The sequence below is a fragment of the Protomyctophum parallelum genome (assembly GCF_964188405.1).
Source record: "Protomyctophum parallelum genome assembly, chromosome: 21".
Taxonomy (NCBI): Eukaryota; Metazoa; Chordata; class Actinopteri; order Myctophiformes; family Myctophidae; genus Protomyctophum; species Protomyctophum parallelum.
Window position 1 is genome coordinate 19975338 of NC_139713.1, and position 21133 is coordinate 19996470.

The following is a 21133-nucleotide window of genomic DNA, read 5'->3' on the forward strand; positions in this document are numbered from 1 at the left end:
ATCTGTACAGTACTAGCCTCGCGTAGCCAGCTACTTATCTGCCTTTGCAATGCAAATTGCCCCAGGCAGATTGAGTCTGGTGTCGCTCAATTGATTGCGTATTTCGCGGACCCGCGGTAGCGTAAGGGTTCGTCTGGAACCAGGCTATAACCAACCAGGGCCCAGTATGCAAATATAGGGCTGGCGTACCTGTGACGTACAATGCAAGAGATTAATTTTTCACAACAAAGATGGATGCAGCCATAATAAACGGGACATTTGTGCTCGTACTGGCTAAATATGACATTAAATAAATATGAATTTCTATCGAATATCTTCGTTGCAATGAAATTGAGTTGAAGTGTTTTTTTATTTTAGGATTTTTAGGGTTAGGGTTGCGTTGTGGCAGTTCTGTGATCTCCCCCGGTCACCAGGCAAAATGGTGGCCCAAGAGCGTCTCTTCCTGTTTTTTAAACAGCTGGTGGATGGAAATGACGCTCGCGCATAGCTTCAACTTGCAGCGTCGGCAAAGCGTTTCAGTTTTTTTTTACGACACGTCAGGTTGCAGCTGCGAGCGAGCGTCATTTCTATGCACCAGCTGTTTCAAAACCCGGAAGAGACGCCTGGACACCATGTTTTGTGCATCAAAGGTGTGCTCACGCCCTCTGTCTGTCTGTCCGTCCGTCCGTCCGTCCGTCTGTCTGTGAACAGATAATGTCATTATCTCTGTTGTCATGTGATCAAGACTAGCTTCCAAAGTCTGTGCGTGCGCAGTAGTGGCCCATTTTGCACAAAACACGAACATGAATGCAGCGGCTGCGTTCTGTTAAACTTTGCACGTATACATTCCAGGAAGAATTGCCACCCTAAATCTATCTGTACTCTACTACTATTATCTGACAGCGTATTTGTACAGACAGACAGTGTATTTTATACTATCTGACTATGTGTTTAAACTTTGCAGTGTAGTACCATATGTGACGGGTGTTATCTGACAGTGTGTTGATTTGTTCTGACAGTATGTCTGTACTATGTGACAGTTTATTTGACCGTGTACATGTACTGATGGTGTATTCATTTGTACATCTTATATCTGTACTCTACTACTACTGACAGTGTATTTGTACAATATGACTGTGTGTTTGTACTGCCCAACAGTGTGTGCTGTGAATTTAACTATATCTCTGCGTTTGTACGTGTGTACTATCTGACATTGTATTTGACAGTACTAATACTATTTGACATGATCTGACTTGTCTGACTGTGTTTGTGTGTTACCTTATGTGTGATTTGTGCATTTATCCTAAACGTCCTTGCAGACTGGATGTGTTTTTCAGAAAAACAGTGGAAAAATGCAGCTAAAAAACCCCAAAACACAGCAGTGTGCACTGTGCAGACACCTTTAGTATTCAGATTGTCTCGATTCTGTATAATTATCTCTCCGGTTTAGCAAATTGTTTGTGTGCTTTCCTGTAATGGCTTCTCTTCTTTTTTTCGTGGAGATTGCAGAGTAATGAGGGGTAGAAAATAGTGTCTCTGCATTTCAGAAGCGCATGCTCTTTCTTCAGTCCAAGAAGCTAAAACCTGCTGATATATGTATATTTAATTAGGTGTCAGTTCACTCCCTGAACACTCCTTCTGGGAGCTCATGACTTAAATGTCAAAAAAATAAAAAATAAAATAAAAAGAACAGCCACAGCATGTACCGTAGAACTGGCTGACTAATTAAGCCGAGACAATAATGATATATCTGTTTAAAGATTTCAAACAGAAACTTCATGTGGAATGGAGTCCCTATAGCTATTAACCCATCGTTTAGCTGCCTCTTTTACTGTACATGCACAATATTTCTTCTCCATTGTTTAGCCCAGGTTCTCAAACATTCTCGCGGCCAGGGACCCCAGCATTGGTATGGCAGCGGACCCCGGCCCCCGTCTGAAAATAAAAGAGAACCCAATTTATTTGTTCAAATGTTTCAATAGTGATTCAAGATTTTCCTAAACATTTTGAAAATAGCAGATTAATAAGGTCACAGTTAACTGGAATCGTGCATTTTGCGTGTGTTGCTCTGGCACCATATATGGTAGAGTGCCTGGATGGTAACCGTAAGGTTGCCAGTTCGAACCCGGGCTCCCCCAGAGTTACTGTCGAAGTGTCCTTGAGCAAGACACTGAACCCCTAATTGCTCCTGATGTGCTAGTTGGTGCCTTGCATGGTTTCCGCTGCCATCGGTGTATGAATGTGTGTGTGAATGGGTGAATGTAATGCACAATCTCTGTAAAGCGCCTTGGATAAAGGCGCTATATAAATGCACCATTTACCATTTACTGATGATTTTACTGTGTACTATAGATGCAGCTGCTCTTCTACACACTCTGGTTTCCAGAGTGGATTTGTGCCTTTCAGTTTTGTGGTTGTTTAAAAATGTTAAATTTTAGTTCAGTTTTTGAGGTGCGCTATATGCCCAGATGTCCAGGTTTGTGTAAACACACAAACATTGAAGACAAAAGTGAAGACAGAAACGTGAGGATGCAAATTATGATTGGCCGGTGTGATTGGGTGGTAGATGTGCCATCGGTCGACGGTTGAGCATTGCATTACAACGATTGTTCCACGGGGACAGGAGGGGCGCTAGCAAAGTATATTGAAGATAAAAGTGAGGCCATGAAGTGAAGATGGAAAAGTGAGGACGCAAATTGTGATTGGCCAGAATGAGATGATGTGTGATGATAAGAGCGCCCCTCACTTCACACTGGTTATTTTTATTAGTTACAGTATAGCATATTTGTTGTTCCTTTTCATAATGATTAGTAGAAGTTCATAATGAATGCATGTGTACGTGAATGCAATCAATATAGTGACCTCACAACATTTTGTTTTATTTTGTTTAGTTAGTTTTGCAAGTATTGTTTCAGTTAGTAACCCCCTTTCAGTCAATGGTTGGAAACCATATGGGAGATGTGGTTAGACTCCCGTCTCACTCTATAAAAAGTGAGCTTTTTGGAAGCAATTTGTGTGCCACTGCCAAGGCATTTCTTAATGAAAACAATAGACCTTTTTCCATGACAGCCAACCAGCATACAATAGTAGAGTAAACAGGTGTTACCAATGCTACAAATTAAGGTTCCAGGTGAAAGTGAGCCTGGCAGGCTTCTATTCTTGTGCATGTTGGATCACTGGACAGGCTCTGCACACTAAATTAATTTTAAATTGTATCTTTGGTAACACCTGTGTGTGTGTACTGTCTGTACACCATTTTTCATGCCAATATGGCTGTTGTGAAACTTGATTTATTTTCATGGTGTTCCCATGGGAATCAATAACCCGGCCACTGCACTGGCCAATTAATTGTCAATGGCTACAAAAATTACCTTTTAATAAATTGTTGGCATATGTTGTTATGTTTTCCCCTGTACTAGGTAGATGATTAAACATACGCCCTAATAAACCTATAAACCTATAACCTATAAACCTTATGTGAGCACAGCAGTAGAGTGGAAAATAGGCCTATAACCGAATATGAATCTGCCTTGTCTTGGCAATCTAATATTAAATAAACTAAGACATTTTCTGATAGCCCATAATGGAGCAAGAATGGCATATTTAATTGCGACGGGGTCATTGGCCCTAACCCGGCGGCCCATTATACTTATAGCCCATATATTTGATGTGTGAAACTGCGTATGAAGCGCGTCATGAATTAAGAAGCCACTGCTGTGCTGAATCCCTCCTCCTCCAGTCTCAGCTACAAGAGAAGTTTCCCCCCACATTCTACTCTCTGCAGCTACTGTTGTTAGAGTCAGCTGTAGCCGAACGCACAGCGCCCATTTACCCATGTGGTTTGTGGGACAGAACTTAGAAGATACACCAAAGCTCGGATTGTTGTTACTACGGGACATATTTAAAGAGATTGATAATAGGCAAGCTCAAGTTGTATATGCACCGTCTGGGCTTCCAGAATATCGCCGTTATGTTTGAGCATTGGCTAAATTCTCTCTCAATCTGGCATCGGATGTGATGTGTTTCGTGCGTTTACGCGCAACAGTGAAGTATAGGGTTTTTTTCTGTTCTTTCCCCCCCCTTCTTCTTTTCTTTTTACCGGTGATTTCCCCTGCAAATGAGAAGAATCTGGACTGGTTCCCGAGAAGGCGAGGGTTGGACCCGGACCGGTCTCCTAGCCCTCCAGGAGTAGCCCGCGGTGGGGCATGATTCCTCTGATTTTCCAGAAGTGGAGGAGTGCGCGGCGCGTGTGGATTATTCACCCGGAGATGCTGCTGTTGTCCGTGTTTTGTTTTGTTTCTCTGGCAAGAGCGGCACCGTCTCTCACGACGGAACAGCTGGACATGGGGGTGGTAAGTTTTGTCTTTTCCTACCACACACACACACACACACACACACACACACACACACACGTGTGGCCAATTGGCCATTGGCATTTATTGAATTGAACCCCAAACAACCCGCAGCAGCTACGTTTTCTTTCTTTTTTTGGGTAGACGTTTATACAACAGATGAAAGAGCGTGTCAACTGTCAATAATAGGCTTCTACTCTAGAATCAGAATGTGAGGAATTTAATTTGCCAAAATTGAATAAATGCGCTGTGTTTCTTATTGGCAGCGTATAGCCTACACTGCCCAGTCTGCCCTACAGAGTAGGCCTACAGACACAGTCTACTGACATGTCACAAAATGTCACATGTAGAGCCCCTTAGGAGACGGACGGGACACAAAGCTACGCGATAGTAAACTACTATCATGCAGAGGGCTTTCTCACCAGAGCGCAAATCATTCCTGGATAGAAATAGTAGTGTATACTGTAGCTGAGCATAAGTGCATATGATATCTGATGCCAAGTTCAAACAATGGCTATTTTGAGCTAGCGTAGGCTATGTATGTAGTAAATGACTAAAACAGATCTAAGAATACCTGACAGTTGGTTGGTAGAACAGAAGGTATGTGGAACTTGAACTTGTTGTGGAAGTCAATTTCCGAATGAATCCTAGGGGGGCTACCAATATCTAGGCATACCTACCGCCCGGTATATAAATATTGAAAATCCTGCCAAAATTGATAGAATCAATACGAGTGACATTCCTGTTCCAAACTTCCATGGACATTTTTATCCATATTGCGCACGGTAATAATGCAAGAAAGGGCTTTGAAACGACTCCATGGAAGAATTATTTGACCAATTATTTGACCAAAAATAAGTGTGTGTATGTATATATATATATATATATATAGCCGGAGCAGCTTGCTATAAAAACCATGGCGAATTCTGTGCATCCCAAATTGTGTCTGTAGCCTATTGTCCCTTGTAGCTTCTGTGACAATTAAGGAGCATTTTGTAGGCCTATGTTCTTTAATCTATGCTTTATTACTATTTCCATTGCTCTTCTCTTTCCCATTTTAACACAGCATCCATTGTATTGCCAGGAGGAGGTTGTATTGTTAGACTGTCACTTGGCATTGGCAGGAAATTCGTGCCATTACAATTTGCAACCAGTGCTATTAGTCAGCATGGCCTTTGACCAAACTTAAGGTTTACAGGCAGAGGATCAAATGACCTTTTTACATTTATCTGTAAATGTAGAAAGATACAGACCACACCAATGCACTGTTTAATAGTAGTCTAATGCGTTACTGATAAATTGTGAAGTCTTCTGACACACACACACACACACACACACACACACACACACACACACACACACACACACACACACACACACACACACACACACACACACACACACACACTAAACCACCCACTTAACCACAAGTGCAGAGGCTTTCCATCAAATTACAGTCAGAGCATCAATATGCAATTTCAGCATTTGAGGGGATTAGGGGAACAGATCTTAAGAGTTACAATATAATCTGTGCTATGATTTCTGCTCATCAAGTCGTTTTACTCCTGGGGGCTTTTCTCTGTTTGTACAGAAATCCCAGGCTCCCTGGTGCACCGTTGATGTAACATCCAAATTAGTTTCCATTCATCCAGAAAAGGACACTTGGTTGTTTACACACTCTCTCCCGACTTTATCACGCACACACCCGTGCACACACGCACGCACTCATGCACGCACAGTCGCAAATGCACAGCAAGTGAGGAAAGAATATATTTCACCATCAATGATTGCTTTGTATTTGTAAGGAGGCAGTAAGGTAGTTCAAACCAAAGAGGTCAGTTCTTTTCTTTTTTTAGGGTGGGGGGGAGGGGCTTTTTCTGCATTTATTTGGTAGGGTACAGTAAGCTCACAGGAAATGGGGAGTGACATGCAGCAAGGGTCCTCGGGATCGGGAGTCGAACCTATGGCACGCTGTCAGGATTAGCAGCCTAGGTACCTGGACTGGACCGCTAGGCCGGCCCGGGCCAGGTCAGTGGTCTTGTTATATCATGTCAATCGATAATCACTCGATTGGGCTCTGGCTTGCATCAATGAAAGTAACATAGCATCATTTAAGCTCCTAGCTAGCAGTATCATAAAGAATATTTGGGGCCCCCTTACAAATTATCGATGCCAATAACCAATATACATTTCAGCAAGATCTGAAGGAGAAGCACATGTGGCATATTGACCTACTGTATCTATCAACTGACAATGTCACCAATGCTCCAACAAAGCACCAGGTGCGGTGTGTGTATGCGTGCGTGTGTGCGTACGCACGCGCGTCGCGCACACATACACGATAACCGTTACACAGTTCACGTTGAACTGTGTACCATTGAAATCCCCCCTGAGGTTTAGCGGTACACTAAACGCCACACCCTGACATCCTGTATCTGTCTTAAAGAACAGACTCTCATTTTGCTGCGTAATTTCTTTAATGAGACCACCATCTGGCCCCATCTGCAGAGGAGAAGAGAAGTGAATTTCACCCTTCTCACTTCCACCGTGCTTTTCTCGTATTCCTTCTCCCTCCCACTGATACTTCTTAAAACAACCCTGGTGTCTTTATTTTTGGGGCAGGTCATTATAGGCATTTTCCAAAATGTGTCTGTTGTGTGCTTCTATGGTCAACTATTAGTCATACACAACAAAGTATAGTTTAAGTGGTTAAATTACTGATGGTCTCTCCACCACCACTAGGCCTACTCTCTCATCATTAGTGATTCTCTCTCGCGCTCGTTCATTTTTCTCTCTCTCCCTCCCTCAAATTAGCAGTGTCACATTCACGCTTAATCTCATGCACCCACCTGGCACTCTCCCTGAGATCCAGATAGTAAGCTTTCCTTCACCGGCCATTTCCGGATCTTCTAATTATGCCTGCGAATGAGGGGGGAATCAAAGAGAAAGCTGGATTTATTGACAGTATAGAGTGTGCTGTGCATCAGCCTGAACAAAAGATGGTAAGGGAAAGAAAGCCCACACCGAACAGAGAATAACAGTATAACTCCATCTAGTCACTGGCGGACATATGTGACCAGTGCCAGTGATTTCAACCACAAGTCGCCAATACTTTAACTTCACAATTGAACAAAATACATTCTTTTTTCTTTTTTTGGTGGTTTTCGTTTTTAGCCACATTAACATTTATTCCATCAGAAAGTCAAATAATAATAATAACAACAGGCTAATATAGCTATCTTATTTGTACTCATCTGGACCATTTACATAAGCCTAATTTTCTGCCACTGTTTTTTGCCCTTTTTTCATACTACAAAATAAATGCAGTAGCCTATTTAAAAAAGGAGAGATAATATAACAACATTCCTAAAGTCGGCTCTTCGGTGCTACTGAAAGTTTCTGACGAGCCGAAATCATTTCGGCACTACAGCGGTAAAATAGGAGTATGAATTGGCCCTTAGACTTCCTATGAATAGAAACCAGTGTAAAATAAAGGTAAAGGGAGACGCTTTATTGTGAAGGGCCCTTCGCGGTGCCCGCCGGAAAGAGTGTTTAAACTGGGCTGCTTACTGGCTGGCTCGTCTGGTTGTGCGTTACAGAAATACTTGCTTACAGACGTATTTGCTCCGGTGTTGCTGACTGAACCGTTTTAGCAAGACTCTACAGTCGCCTGGTAAAGTTGAGTTTTGAAAAGAACCAGAACCACAGACTCTTTCAAAAGAGCTGGGCAAGATATATATATATATATATATATATATATATATATATAATATATTAAAGTAAACTTAAGGTGGCATTGGAAATGGAATCACAACAAACACAATGAGTGGAGGTTGAGTGAAGTCGCATGCCGGTGAAAGACAACAGTACCGGTAATCATAAAGATGGACACATGCCCACGTTAACTTTACCACTTGAACTGAAAAATGACTAATCAACTTTCCCGAATTCCGAAGCTGTCCCATTCATTGCCACAGCCACAGACGGCAGGCACAACTATATGTGAATAGCAGCCTACTAGTGTTGCGCGGGCCGGCTTTTTTGCATAACTCACCCGTCCCGTCCCGCCACGGGAGCCAGCCCAAACACTATTCCCAACCATTCTGCCCTGCAGCCCAAATGACTGGTTAATATCAAAGTAAAATGAGCAGTTGCTTGCTTTGCCGGTATTAATATTAAGTATCGCATCATTCGCAGAATCGCATGCATAATCGCACTTTCTTGATTGCCTGAGTGAGGAAGTGAGGAAGGTGATGGTCCCTCGAATTAACATATAAAACGTATTATACACAACATTCGTGAGTGTAGCTCTCCACTCGAAATGAATGAATGTCATGTTCTCATTTTAGTTTTGATTGTTACTTCAACTTCATTGCGCGGCGGTGGTACCGCACACCCAAAATAGCCGATCTACAAGCTCACAACTTGTAGATCCTATAATTTCCACGCCTGCACGGCCACGCGCTCAATTAAGAAAGATTTTTATAGATTTATGTATTTTCCGACTATCCTTGGGATTGTGGGTGGGGGGTGGGTGGGATAGGGGATGGAGTTTAATTTTTGATCCGCCCCGCCCGCCGCACGATAATTGCGCTGAAAACCTTGGCCCGTCCGCCCCGCGGGACAACCCGCGGCCCCGGCCTGTGCATCACTACAGCCTCAACTTACTAGCTCAGTTTGTAATGACTATTGAGCTATATGTCGATATTTCGATATGTTTCTTTCGATATGCAACCTGTGAGCCTACTGTATGTATTTTCATTGCCTCAGGTATGCTGCAGCTGAGTCACATTGAGGTTTTTAGTCCAAGTGGTACGGCCCCGGTCGGTGTTCACCGCGCGGGAGGTGGGCCTGGGCTGCCCATCTCGCTTTAGGGCCCGTGGGACATTCCCGCCACCACTGCATCTAGTCAACTGACAAACATAATCAATAGTGTTTCTCCTGAGATCGAGAACAAATGAACCAAGGGGACAATTTGCATCTGCAGAGAGAGAGAGAGAGAGGAGAGGAATCATATTTCCCTTAATTGTCCTCATCAGCTCTGTGTGAGTGTGCAAGATTGTAATATCCAGACATTCTAAAGTGCTGGATGATACCGTCTCCATGTCACTGTGCTCACACTCCCAGGCTGTAAGCCTAGAATACTCCTGTCCTACTTCTATCAAGTGCTGTGACCTTCTGTCCCTCACCATTGCATTGTGGGGGCTCAGATTTAGGGCAAAGAGATTATTTCAGTAACGTGTCCAGTGGGACAGGACAGCAGCTTTTAGGAAATAGAAAGATACTGTGAGAGACAATTAACTAATACTAATAATAATAATACTAATAATAATAAACAAGGTTACAAAGTGCTTTACAAATGACAGGAACAGTCAATAATCACGGATAATACTATGGAAACGCTATGGCAAAAAAAGTAGGCCTTCAGAGGTGATTTAAATGATGCCACTGGTTTTGTTACCCTCAGATCCTCAGGTAGAGTGTGCAAAGCCTAGGTGCCTGAGGGCCACAGAAGCCCGATCACCCGATGTAATGAGGAAGGATTTAGGAGCAACCAATTGGACGCCATCTGAGGATCTGCTCTCAGGCTCATACGGGGCATACTCGCATATCTCAATCTGACAAGGATCCTAACCTTGCAACACTTTCAAAGTCATCAGTGGAATCTTAAATTCAATTCTGATTCAACTCACAGGCGACCAGTGGAGAGAAGCAATCATATAGAAAGAGATGGCATTGGCAAACCCGTCCAAGTGTCACCCTAGGCTTGCTAAGTGTAAAGTTTTGCAGACAGTTAAAGTTTGAGGATTAACCCTTCGTGCCTGGTGCCACAATCCGTTTTGGTTTCCCCCCGGGACAGTTTTGTCAGCCGGGGGGGAGGGGTTGATGCTTCACAGTTCTTCTTCATTTCGGCGCTCTTGCGGCAATAGCTGAGTGAATCTTTTTTCACTTTCTCCATGCCATTTGGTGCCCCCCAACAAGGTTGGTGCCCTGTGCTACAGCACCTAAAGCCCTTCCGTTAAAGGACAACTTTAGTTTTTTTCAACCAAGGTTCATGTTTTAGGTTGTTATTAGAGAAACTAAAAGGTGAGTGTTAAATTTCTTTCATTTGCTGCTTTCTTTCGTTTTAGGGATTTTAGCAGTTTTTGACAGGGGGGCGGGGGCATTCGAGCATGGGGCTAAATATGTATTTTTTAACACAATTGTATGGTGATTTATGTTTTTATGGTTTACTATAGTCCTAATAAACGCCAGGAAAATACATCTGGCCACAGAATATCACAGGATCTATTGAATGTGACAAACTGACATTGAGCCTATACACTACAGTATAAGCCTTCCCTCAGTAGGCTACCTTCACATTCAGTAGATCCTGTGATCTTCTGTGGCCAGATGTATTTTCCTGGCGTTTATTAGGACTATAGTAAACCATAAAAAAAGAAATCACCATAAAATTGTTTTAAAAAATACATATTTAGCCCCATGCTTGAATGCCCCCACCCCCCTGTCAAAAACAGCTAAAATCCCTAAAACGAAAGAAAGCAGCAAATGAAAATAAATTAACACTCATCTTTAACTTTCTCTAATAACAACCTAAAACATGAACCTTGGTTGAAAAAAACTAAAGTTGTCCTATAAGCCGACCCTGATGGCATCTTATGTTCGGCTTTCACCTTATCACTCTGCAAGACAGTCCATCACTATGACTTTCACGATGGAACTGGCTGATGAAACTGAGACTCTCCCAAATCCCCTGGATAATTTGATTCAGAACCCAATCCCTCACCCTAACACCAACCAAAGTAACAATGCCTACCCCAACCCATCACAGTGAAATGCCTAACCTTCAATAAAATTGAAGTGAAACTACCAGTAAGCCATAACCTAAAACAAAACATATCTGCCAGGATTCTGTCTGTCTGTCTGTCTGTCTGTCTGTCTGTGGTCACGATGTTTTTGGGTTGTGCCGATGTATGAAAAGGTATGGGGCAATTGGGGGAGTTGCCGAATCTTTGAGAAGTGAACACACTGAAAAGTAGTGTTGTCATGTTGCCATCACTAGGACACATATGATGTTATAATTATAATATAGGCCAATTTGTCATAGTCCACATGTAGCATACATTCTGCAGCAGTTTGTGTGTGTGTGTGTGTGTGTGTGTGTGTGTGTGTGTGTGTGTGTGTGTGTGTGTGTGTGTGTGTGTGTGTGTGTGTGTGTGTGTGTGTGTGTGTGTGTGTGTGTGTGTGTGTGGACTGAAATTATGCAATAGTGGACCAGGCATCCACCTGGAAACGCAAAGCTCAGCGGCTTTACATTCACATACTGTACCAGTAATACACCAACATGAACCATTTGAAATGCTGTGTCAGCTGTTCTGTCTTTAGACATGTCAAATAATGAGCTTTGCGTGCTTTGAACTTGCTCAAATAGCGGACCGGACATACTGTAGCGATCTTAAATAAATGTCACGAATAAGTGACATTTATATACTGCTCATGTCTGCCGAAAGAGTTCTAACAAGTAGATCAAACAGCACTGCCCTCTAGTCTGGCTGTAACATAATGAATCCTATAGCTCTGTGGAAGGTTGGTTCATATTTAGTTATTTGATCTAAAAATACAATATACCTGTAATGCGTTATTTATTTATTGTTAAATAGTTGCACTATGACAGAGGGTGTGTTATACATTAAATACATTTCAGCTTGACCTTAAATCGTGAGTCTTGGCTTGTGTTGGTAATAATAATAATGCATTTTATTTATAAAGCACTTTACATTCTTTCGAATCTCAGAGTGCTACGTGACTGCACATCTCAGTGGCTTGTGTTGGTGTACTGTTTCTCAAAGCAGACAACTGCTCCACAAGACCACAACCTCTGAATGCTACATAGAGCCTGCAACAAACCTCCTGCATGCAGATACAGTAACAGAAGCTGTCATTTGTTTGTCATTTCTGTTCACGAAAATATATTTTAAGTCATATTTTTGAAGCAAGCAAGCATAGGCTTGAACTAATTTGATTTACAACACATGCGTGACTGCAAAGGCTAAATGGAAGTGGGTGTGAGGGTGGGGGGTGTGAGCATCCGCCTTACTCTGTATGATCTCCAGTGCTTCCGTTGCAGAGACTGTATGGTGCAAGCATTTGAAAATTGTATGAGCCAACGGTCTCGCTCGACAGACTAGTATAGCTGTTGCATGTCTGCACCTGGAGGGGCATTGTAATTGACTAGTAGTGCACACACAGAAATGTATTGTAAACCACACATCATACAGACATTAAGGCTAAAAGCATAACAAACTAGAAAAAGTGCCCTACTGGGCACAGGTCTCCACCAGGATGAGCAGATGTGAAGAATTCCAGGCAAAGGTTTTTCCTTGGCCTCTAGGGAGTTGGCATACAAAGTTATCCACAGATCCGTGCAGTTAGAGGTAAAAACACTTTTCGGCCAGTTATAGCGCCACCTTGAGGCTGAGTTGAAATTGTTCATGTGGCATTTCGTCCTCTGCCTAGTGGGAATGTGGGTGCACAATTTCACGGAAATCACGCGATGTGTTCATGATTTGCAGCATTTTGTTTGAAACTGAGCACTCCTGTGAACTTTGGAAGCCAATCTTAACCAATCAGGATGGAGTGTGAGAAATCTGAAAGACCGGTTTCGTTGAATGGCTCTAGAGAGACTGTGTACCAATTTGCGTGATGTTTGGACAAAATCTGTAGGTGTACTGTGCAAAAACTTGTTTTGCACAAAGCGGCCTCCTGGTGGCGCTATAACAGGCCGTTCTGGAAATCTGAAAGACTGGTTTAGTTGAATGGCTCTAGAGAGACTGTGTACCAATTTGCGTGATGTTTGGACAAAATCTGTAGGTGTACTGTGCAAAAACTTGTTTTGCACAAAGCGGCCTCCTGGTGGCGCTATAACAGGCCGTTGTGGAAAGTTTGGGGCAGAGGTTCATCGTTGGCATCCAGGGAGTGTGTGTGCAAAATTTGGCATCGACCGGGTTAACGGTGGCCGAGATTAGCTGCTAACGGACACACACACACACACACACACACACGGACACACGGACGGACGGAGTGCAAAACATACTCTCCCCCTAGCCTTCGGCTGGTGGAGACAAAAAGTCTGGGGGACTTATTTCCATTGTGTATTCAATTGATCAACATTGCACGCACAACACACGCACATCTCCATCTGCTGGCTGGAGTCACAATGGTTATCTGTTATTTGTCATTGCCTATACCATGAATCTGTGGGGTGCTTTTCATACGATAATGTTACCCTATACGTGTGAGAGTAAAAAAATTAAAACATTGAGCAGGGTGGCCTGGCCTGTGCTGGTTCAGTAAAATGATAGGAGGTTCAGTCCCCACGTTGGCTGTCCATCCCAGTCAAAGTGACATTGAGAATAAAGATGAACACCTGTGTGCACCAGCGGGATCGTCACCCCTCCGGTGAAGTGGTAACATATGTTTGGCTCAGAGACGCTAATTCCTAATTATACTTGCTATGATGGAGTGCATGAAGTGCACTACAAGCATTTGTCAAACAACGATGACAGGCAAAGATGGCAGAAGCTGTGTTGCAAAAGAGTACTGTGTCACACGCCTTTAAGCTCAAGCACTATTCACTCCCCAACATGCCAGCTTGGAGCGTTTCAAGTCCGGAGTGGCCTAAATGCTGCCTTTGCAGTCAACTCACGAGACAGTGATTCGTTTGATGTATTGGAAAACCAAAAGCGCCAAGCGGATGTCTTTACAGTAGTTAATGGATCAAACTGTGGGCAACTGAACAGAATTAAGTTCTCTCCGCAAGACGAGTTGCACGCGATCCTCCTCCATTCTCCATTGGCTCCTGCTGATGTCAATGCTTAACAGAGGTTTAGGAGCAAGCGGGGCCATTCCAAGACTCCCCTTATAGAAAACCCCAAATCAAGTCCATGTGGCGTCCCAGTCCTATTTTAACAGAGGGAGCCCCCCTCCCTCTCTCTCTCTCAGACCAGATCAAGGCCGTGGTCGTCTGTAGCTATCCAAAGGACCCAGCAGATCTAGTAATTACTGTGGGTTTTGGTGTTGGCTGGCGCGCATGTGGAGGCTTAAAATAACACAGAGGCCAGGCAGCTCTGCTGCTTTTAAAACACCATCAAGTAAACCCCAAAGCAACAACATAACTCCTATTAATTGTTTCCAGAAATTGTCATTGCGTGCGTGCGTGGGTACGTACATGCAGGCTTGCTAAATTACTTGTGTATGCATTTGCCAGAGTGGCCGCTAGTCAAAATGAAACAAGAAAAATGTATTTAATTGAAAGAAGATTCCCAACTGTAGTCCCTTGGGCTGAACAAGATTATTGTGTGTGGCTGATTGATGGCTCTGTTTCACTTTCTCTCTTCTCTCTAACTCGCTCTGACACACAGCAGGTGATCCTACAATTTGTCTCTTATGAGCATTAGTCAATTCTTAACAAGTTTGAGGAGAGAGGAGGGCAGAAAATAGTGGAGAAACCACTGATGAAGAAGTGTTTGATGTGCTGAGAGATCAACTTCCAACAGTCTATCTAACGATCTTGTGAAGTGCCCTCATTTCTCTGCAGGTCCAAGTGAAATGAGAGATAGAGAAGGAACGGGTGAGGGGGACATGGACAGTATAAAGTACAAAGATAAGAGAAACAGATTGAGAAGGAAGAAGACGGGGACAATATGGGAGTCCCAGAACATATTTTGGTTTGGGTAATGTGCCAGAGACCATGTATTTAATATTATTTTATTATAGTCAGTTTGTGCCAGAGAATAATATCAAGTTGTCTTTTCCCTCTTATCAACAATTGCCCCTTTAGATACTGTGGCCCCAAAATGACGGACCTGGACCCTAATGGATGTGTGAAATCCGTTCTGATGGATTCCGTCTTTTTTTTTTTTACCCTTTTTCTTTAATGAGGGACGCAAACCCTAATTGGACTCGTCAAATTAATTCAGCGATTTATATCTCAAGAGAGTAGCAGACCCGGACTGCAAGATATTACAGAACAGAGCCGACTGGCAGACTATTAGGCTATATGCTAATAGCTAATAATTACAATTGCTATGAAAATGCAGTTTTACCAGTAGATGCCAACGAATGGCTACTCCATTATGGAAGCTGGCAGCTATGTAGCAGATTAGCAGTCCACAATAAGAAATTAAATTGAATGTTTTCACCTCACAGAAGAAGGAATCGCTCACCTTTTGATCTGCTCTCAACTCAGCTTGCAGCCTGACGTGTGCAGCTCAACTTAAAAACTTGAAACGGGGACATTGTGCACAATACTTACGTAATACACAGTACTTTTGCTTTTGGTACATTAAGTATATTTTGATTCCAATACGTTTTAGTACGTTTACTCAAAGTAAATTTGATTGCCGGACTTTTACTTGTAATGAAGTAGTTCTACACTGCAGTATTGATACTTTTACTTAAGTAACAAATATGAGTACTTTTTCCACCACTGCCTGCAGTATGTTACCTCTGCCCTATATTCCCTCAACAACTAACCGTGACCCTATAAGCTGAGGGGACATGGGGCTGACCACCGACCCAGTAATGTAAGGTAATGAATTCCGAACCTATTTGCCCATAATAAAACACAGAATCCAACTCTGCAAGTCTTGGATATTTTCATTTTGGGAGGACCTGTGCAGAGTGCAGAGCTCTAGTCCTTGTCACACTACAAATAGAACACGAATACAGGAATAGTATCTAGATCTGATCAATCAAATGAGGGGGCGGACAGCACAGCACTGGTTGTAAATTTAGTAGCAATGTATGATGCAGCCTTTCAGCAGACTCATTGGGTCCGATACCATTCATACACTGTGCAGAATTTGGAATGTAAACAAAGCAATGTTTGATTAATGGAAAGAAAAAAGAAAAGAACATGTGGATATTTGAAGTCTGCATGCACTACCTGCTGATCGGAACACACAATACATTCTATGCTTGGTTTGATCTTGGTGCAGACTCCTCATTCTGACAGTGTCGGTTGAGATGGATTTCCAATAAATGGAGGACTACATGGTTATACTCTACATTTGTGCCGGTTCTGATAGAGCACGAGCGAAGCTACAGTGTGTAGGCAGTCATTCAGGTGGTACAAAGGAACACGTTGTATTTCCGCACAAAAGGGAAGCTGACATCTCTCCATACTCTCTCAACATTCAGTATTGATCTCTAGAGTTTAGACATGTTGTGATAAGAGAACAATAATTCCTGCTAGCGTACTGACAAACGTCTGAAATATTGTTCAACCAACTCCTGTATTTTCTTCACCCTAAACCTTTCCGACTTGTATTGCCTGCCATTTTCCTTCCAAGGGTAGATCCGTACTTTATTGTGGAGCCAAACTGAAAATAACACAGTTCCACTGTAATCATTTGTACACATGATTAAACCCCGTCTGACATTTCTGTCTCTCTCATTCGCTCTGTGGTTTTGTCTGGACCACATAGTCCCTGTGAAGATGCTTAGAAGTCTTCGAACTTGACATTTATTAACCGTTTGTAATTACGCTTCAGTTAGGAAACAAAAGATTAAGCATTGCTATCAATGATAAACAAAAATACTTTCAGTCAAGTCAGTGATTGGTTGCATTTTGCTGTGCTGCAATTTCCTGCAAAGTCAAATCTTTTTTGTTTTGTTTTAGTGCTGTTATTAACGGTGATGACCTGGTTGACCATCATGGACAAAGTGTATTGATCTAGTGAATAACGCATTTGACCTTAGAAAATAAGTGCTGTATAGGAGGGTGATGATGGCTGTCCTTGTAGATTCTTAAATCACTCTACACGCAACACCATCTTTACAGTCTTTTACATAGCTGGAAGCTATTCTCATTTAAAAGTAGGTCTAGAGGATTATCACTTTGATAATATATATAAAGCATTCAGGAATTGGAACAAATGTGCATCGATTCGTTACATCACATGATATGGTTTTTCGATTAGTGCTTTTAAAACCAAATACTGTAGCTCCATGAACCTATTTATGGTTCTACTATACGCTACATTACTTTTATCTGACGAAGAGTTACAAAAACATATTCATTACATTCCTTTGTTACCAGAGTTAGTAGGGGTTTCTCTAGTATATAGTACTCTCTTCAATTTATAACCTGAATCCCCTGTTATGAATCAGGTAGATAAAGATTTCCTGCCTCTGTTGCAGATGCTGAAGTCCATAGATATTGTACTGAAGGTCGTGTTATTATCATTTAACCTGAATCAATTCTATTTTACGCTGCAGTGCCAGCAGTTTGCAAAGGGCCATAACCATATTTTACACTTTGTAATGACACAGCTTTAATAAAAGGATCACCTTGGAATTAAATGGTTCTGTTTCAATAAGTGCCAATATGTCACACTAGGAATATATTACTGTAGTCTACTCTGTGCACTTGCACTAGTCATGTACAGATATCTGCATAATCGTTCTTATTTAAGTGAGTAGGTCGGACCGTAGGAGTGGCTTATTGTCATCAGCCGAACAATGAAGGGATGTATACCCTTTACAGTTTACACGGTATACTAGACCAGGGGTTCTCAACGTTTTTGTCCGGGGACCCCGGAGATACTTTGGCAGTGTCTCAGGATTTGACAATGTACCCCAAGGAACCCCATAAGAGAATATTTCTACGGCTCTAGCTCTAGCAGTGATTCTCAACCCGTTTCATTTCAAGGACTCCCCGTTTGACATGCATTAGGCTATGGTCCCCTATTTAATGGCATTTCTATCTCTGAGACCCCACTTTGTATTGTAAAATCAATGTTAATTTAACCCAAGAATGTACAAATGGAACCAAAGCGGGGGACCCCTGGAACTCTCTCAAGGACCCCACTTTGGGAACCACTGTACAGATGGCAGATGGATGGCTGAGGTGAAGCATCACACCTACTGTACTGCCCTGCTCCCAGTACTTACCGAGCATCTGACCCGAGACTCATGCACGCCACGATTGAAAGCAGAACATCACGATCCAAAGGCGAGAGCTCTTAACAAGTTGAGCTGCACTATTTCATTGATCTGTTGGGTTTGGGTTTGAAATGTTAAGACACGAGGGCCAAAAAAATAAGCTTTGTAAAGCTTTAGGCATTTTGCATCCGTCAACTTCGATCCGTTTCTGCTCAGTGCACAATGATTTTCCCACCAGCGTGGCATCGTGAACGCCTCTCGTCTCTCAGCCCAACACATACAGTAGCAGTAGAATTGTAGCAGGCCCCGCGGCTAGGCTATGCATGTGCTCGGCTTGGCAAGCAGCTCCTGACTGCATGGCTTCACATCTTTGTCCACAATAGTTTTTCAACAGGGGGTTAATTACCTGTCATTGTCTCCACCAGCCGAAGGCATGGGGAGAGTATGTTTTGCACTCCGTCCGTCCGTCCGTCCGTGTGTCCGTCCGTCCGTGACCAGCTAATCTCGGCCACCGTTAACCCGGTCGATGCCAAATTTTGCACACACACTCCCTGGATGCCAACCATGAACCTCTGCCCCAAACTTTCCAGAACGGCCTGTTATAGCGCCACCAGGAGGCCGCTTTGTGCAAAACAAGTTTTTTCACAGTACACCTACAGATTTTGTCCAAACATCACGCAAATTAGTACACAGTCTCTCTAGAGCCATTCAACGAAACGGGTCTTTCAGATTTCTCACACTCCATCCTGATTGGTTAAGATTGGCTTCCAAAGTTCACAGGAGTGCTCAGTTTCAAACAAAATGCTGCAAATCATGAACACATCGCGTGATTTCCCTGAAATTGTGCACGCACATTCCCACTAGGCCGAGGACGAAATGCCACATGAACAATTTCAACTCAGCCTCAAGGTGGCGCTATAACTGGCCCAAAAGTGTTTTTACCTCTAACTGCACGGATCTGTGGATAACCTGGTGGAGACCTGTGCCCAGAAGGGCACTTTTTCTAGTTAGTTCTTTTTTTTAAAGTACAAAAGCTGTGTGATCAAATGGAGCGGTTATCAACCGCAAGGAGGGATTCTCTCCTACCGCCTGTGAAGGCTGTCTCTATCGACCTGCCCACACTCTGTCGTCAACCACAGAAAGGAGGTGGGATGTAATTTCAAAGAGCAGAGCCAGAAGGAATTGATAGTATTGTGAACAACGTCCTTCATGCACACAATTGGATGAATATGGACTTCCCAGCATTCCTTGGAGAATGTTCTATTGTTGTTATTGTTGTTATTATGTTATTTGCCGTTGAGGAACGTCTTATTAGAATGCATGTGTTTTTATGTTGTGTACAATTTACAAATTAAAATCTAGTCAGAGACAGAGATTGATTTGATCTATTTTCATTACTTTTGCATATAAAATAGGTCTTACTCTCAACCAATTAACAATTTGGCTGCCAAGTTTTCAGAATAAAGGCCAAATAGAGTATAATATCCACTTGCGGCTTGAAAGGCCCTCCTAAAGGCCTCACGTGGGTATCGGGTGGTTTTTGGGCTTCCTCACGGCAGACACAGGCTGGGGCACTAACCCAAACTGCTCATTCGGGTGCAGTCTACATTCCGGCTGTCAACCATCTCTCGAGTGGTCCCAGCCCAGCCTCGTACCCTAGTCAAAATATGGCCATTGAGGAAAATGAATTGGGGAACCCTGCGCTACTGTATGTGCACATGCATACATAGGTGGTGTGCCTCTTTCCAGGGCCGGATTTATCCTCCCAAGGGCCCCCGGGCTAGACAACATTTCAGGCATTTTGGTCGCACGGCAACGCCGGCCCCTCCAAAAGAGAGAGGCAGGCAGGCAGACAGACAGACAGACAGACAGACAGACAGACTAGTCGCTGCCATGCACAGCGACATTGGCAGGGGTTTCCACTTTCCACAGCTACCCCACAACACAGTGTCACTGTCTGAGCAGAAGCTCTCAATGTTTTAACCATAATTCCGTGTGGCACAGTACCCAGTCAGTCTCATCCTCCTCTCTCTGACCTGGTCTGTGGTCTGTGGGAGGCCCCTATAGACATCCAAGTTTTTGATGTGGTCCACCCATGTGACACCAAGTGCCATTAAGTAACATTCTCGTGTAGACGCCGTCGAGGGCCTTTTCCCCGCTGTGCTATATTAATGTTTTTTAAAACCCTCATATTTTGACTATTTTAATCAACATAAACTTCACACTTTTCGTCCAGTTCAGCCAATTTTCAAACGCTTGTGTGATGATGACACTCACTAAAAATAACACGTCTTGAAAATTAGAATATGTTATTTTGGTCGAGCGTCGGTTTGTAAGACACGTTGACACCAAAGCGTAAATCAGGCTGTAGCCAAATAAAGCTCATGTGGCAACCAGTGGTATTCACCCCATGGTGCCACATTCTGTTACGCTACGGTACTGAGAGCTGTTTCTAAATAAAGCTTTGGCTTGCTTTCTTGTTCTTTGTGTGCATGTGTGTGTGTGTGTGTGTGTGTGTGTGTGTGTGTGTGTGTGAAAACACATTTTTACACTCTTAACAATTCAACTAATACTGAAGGATTCAGCTGTTTCTTGTTGTTTCTTTTGTTATTCTCTTTGTAAGATTTTTGGGGGGCTTTTTAAGTGTGTTTGTGTTTGTGTTTGTGAGTGAGTGTGTTTTGTGATTGTTTGACTGTGCGTGCCTCTCTCCTGTCTTGGTGACATATGGAATGTATCTCCCGGCGGGCTACTGGCCACTGAGCTTCATTCAGTAATTGTGTTTGTGGCCTTTGGCTGGCCACCACATGACACCACCACCACCCAGTAGCATCAAAGACTCTTTTGGTGATATCTCC

The 21133-nt window shown here is 43.0% G+C and overlaps 1 protein-coding gene across 3 annotated transcripts in view; it reads left to right on the top strand.

The window, feature by feature from the left end:
• Positions 1 to 3773: 3773 nt before the first annotated feature.
• Positions 3774 to 21133, top strand: part of LOC310879387 (matrix metalloproteinase-17-like) — a 103896-nt gene continuing 86536 nt past the window's right edge. For all 3 annotated transcript variants that reach the window (XR_014571004.1, XR_014571005.1, XM_083794012.1), the window contains exon 1: positions 3774 to 4331. Coding sequence is in view for 1 of the 3 variants with exons in the window: in XM_083794012.1 (XP_083650138.1) it covers positions 4185 to 4331 (147 nt within the window). In the remaining 2 variants the exon portion in view is untranslated. The remainder of the gene's footprint in view (positions 4332 to 21133) is intronic.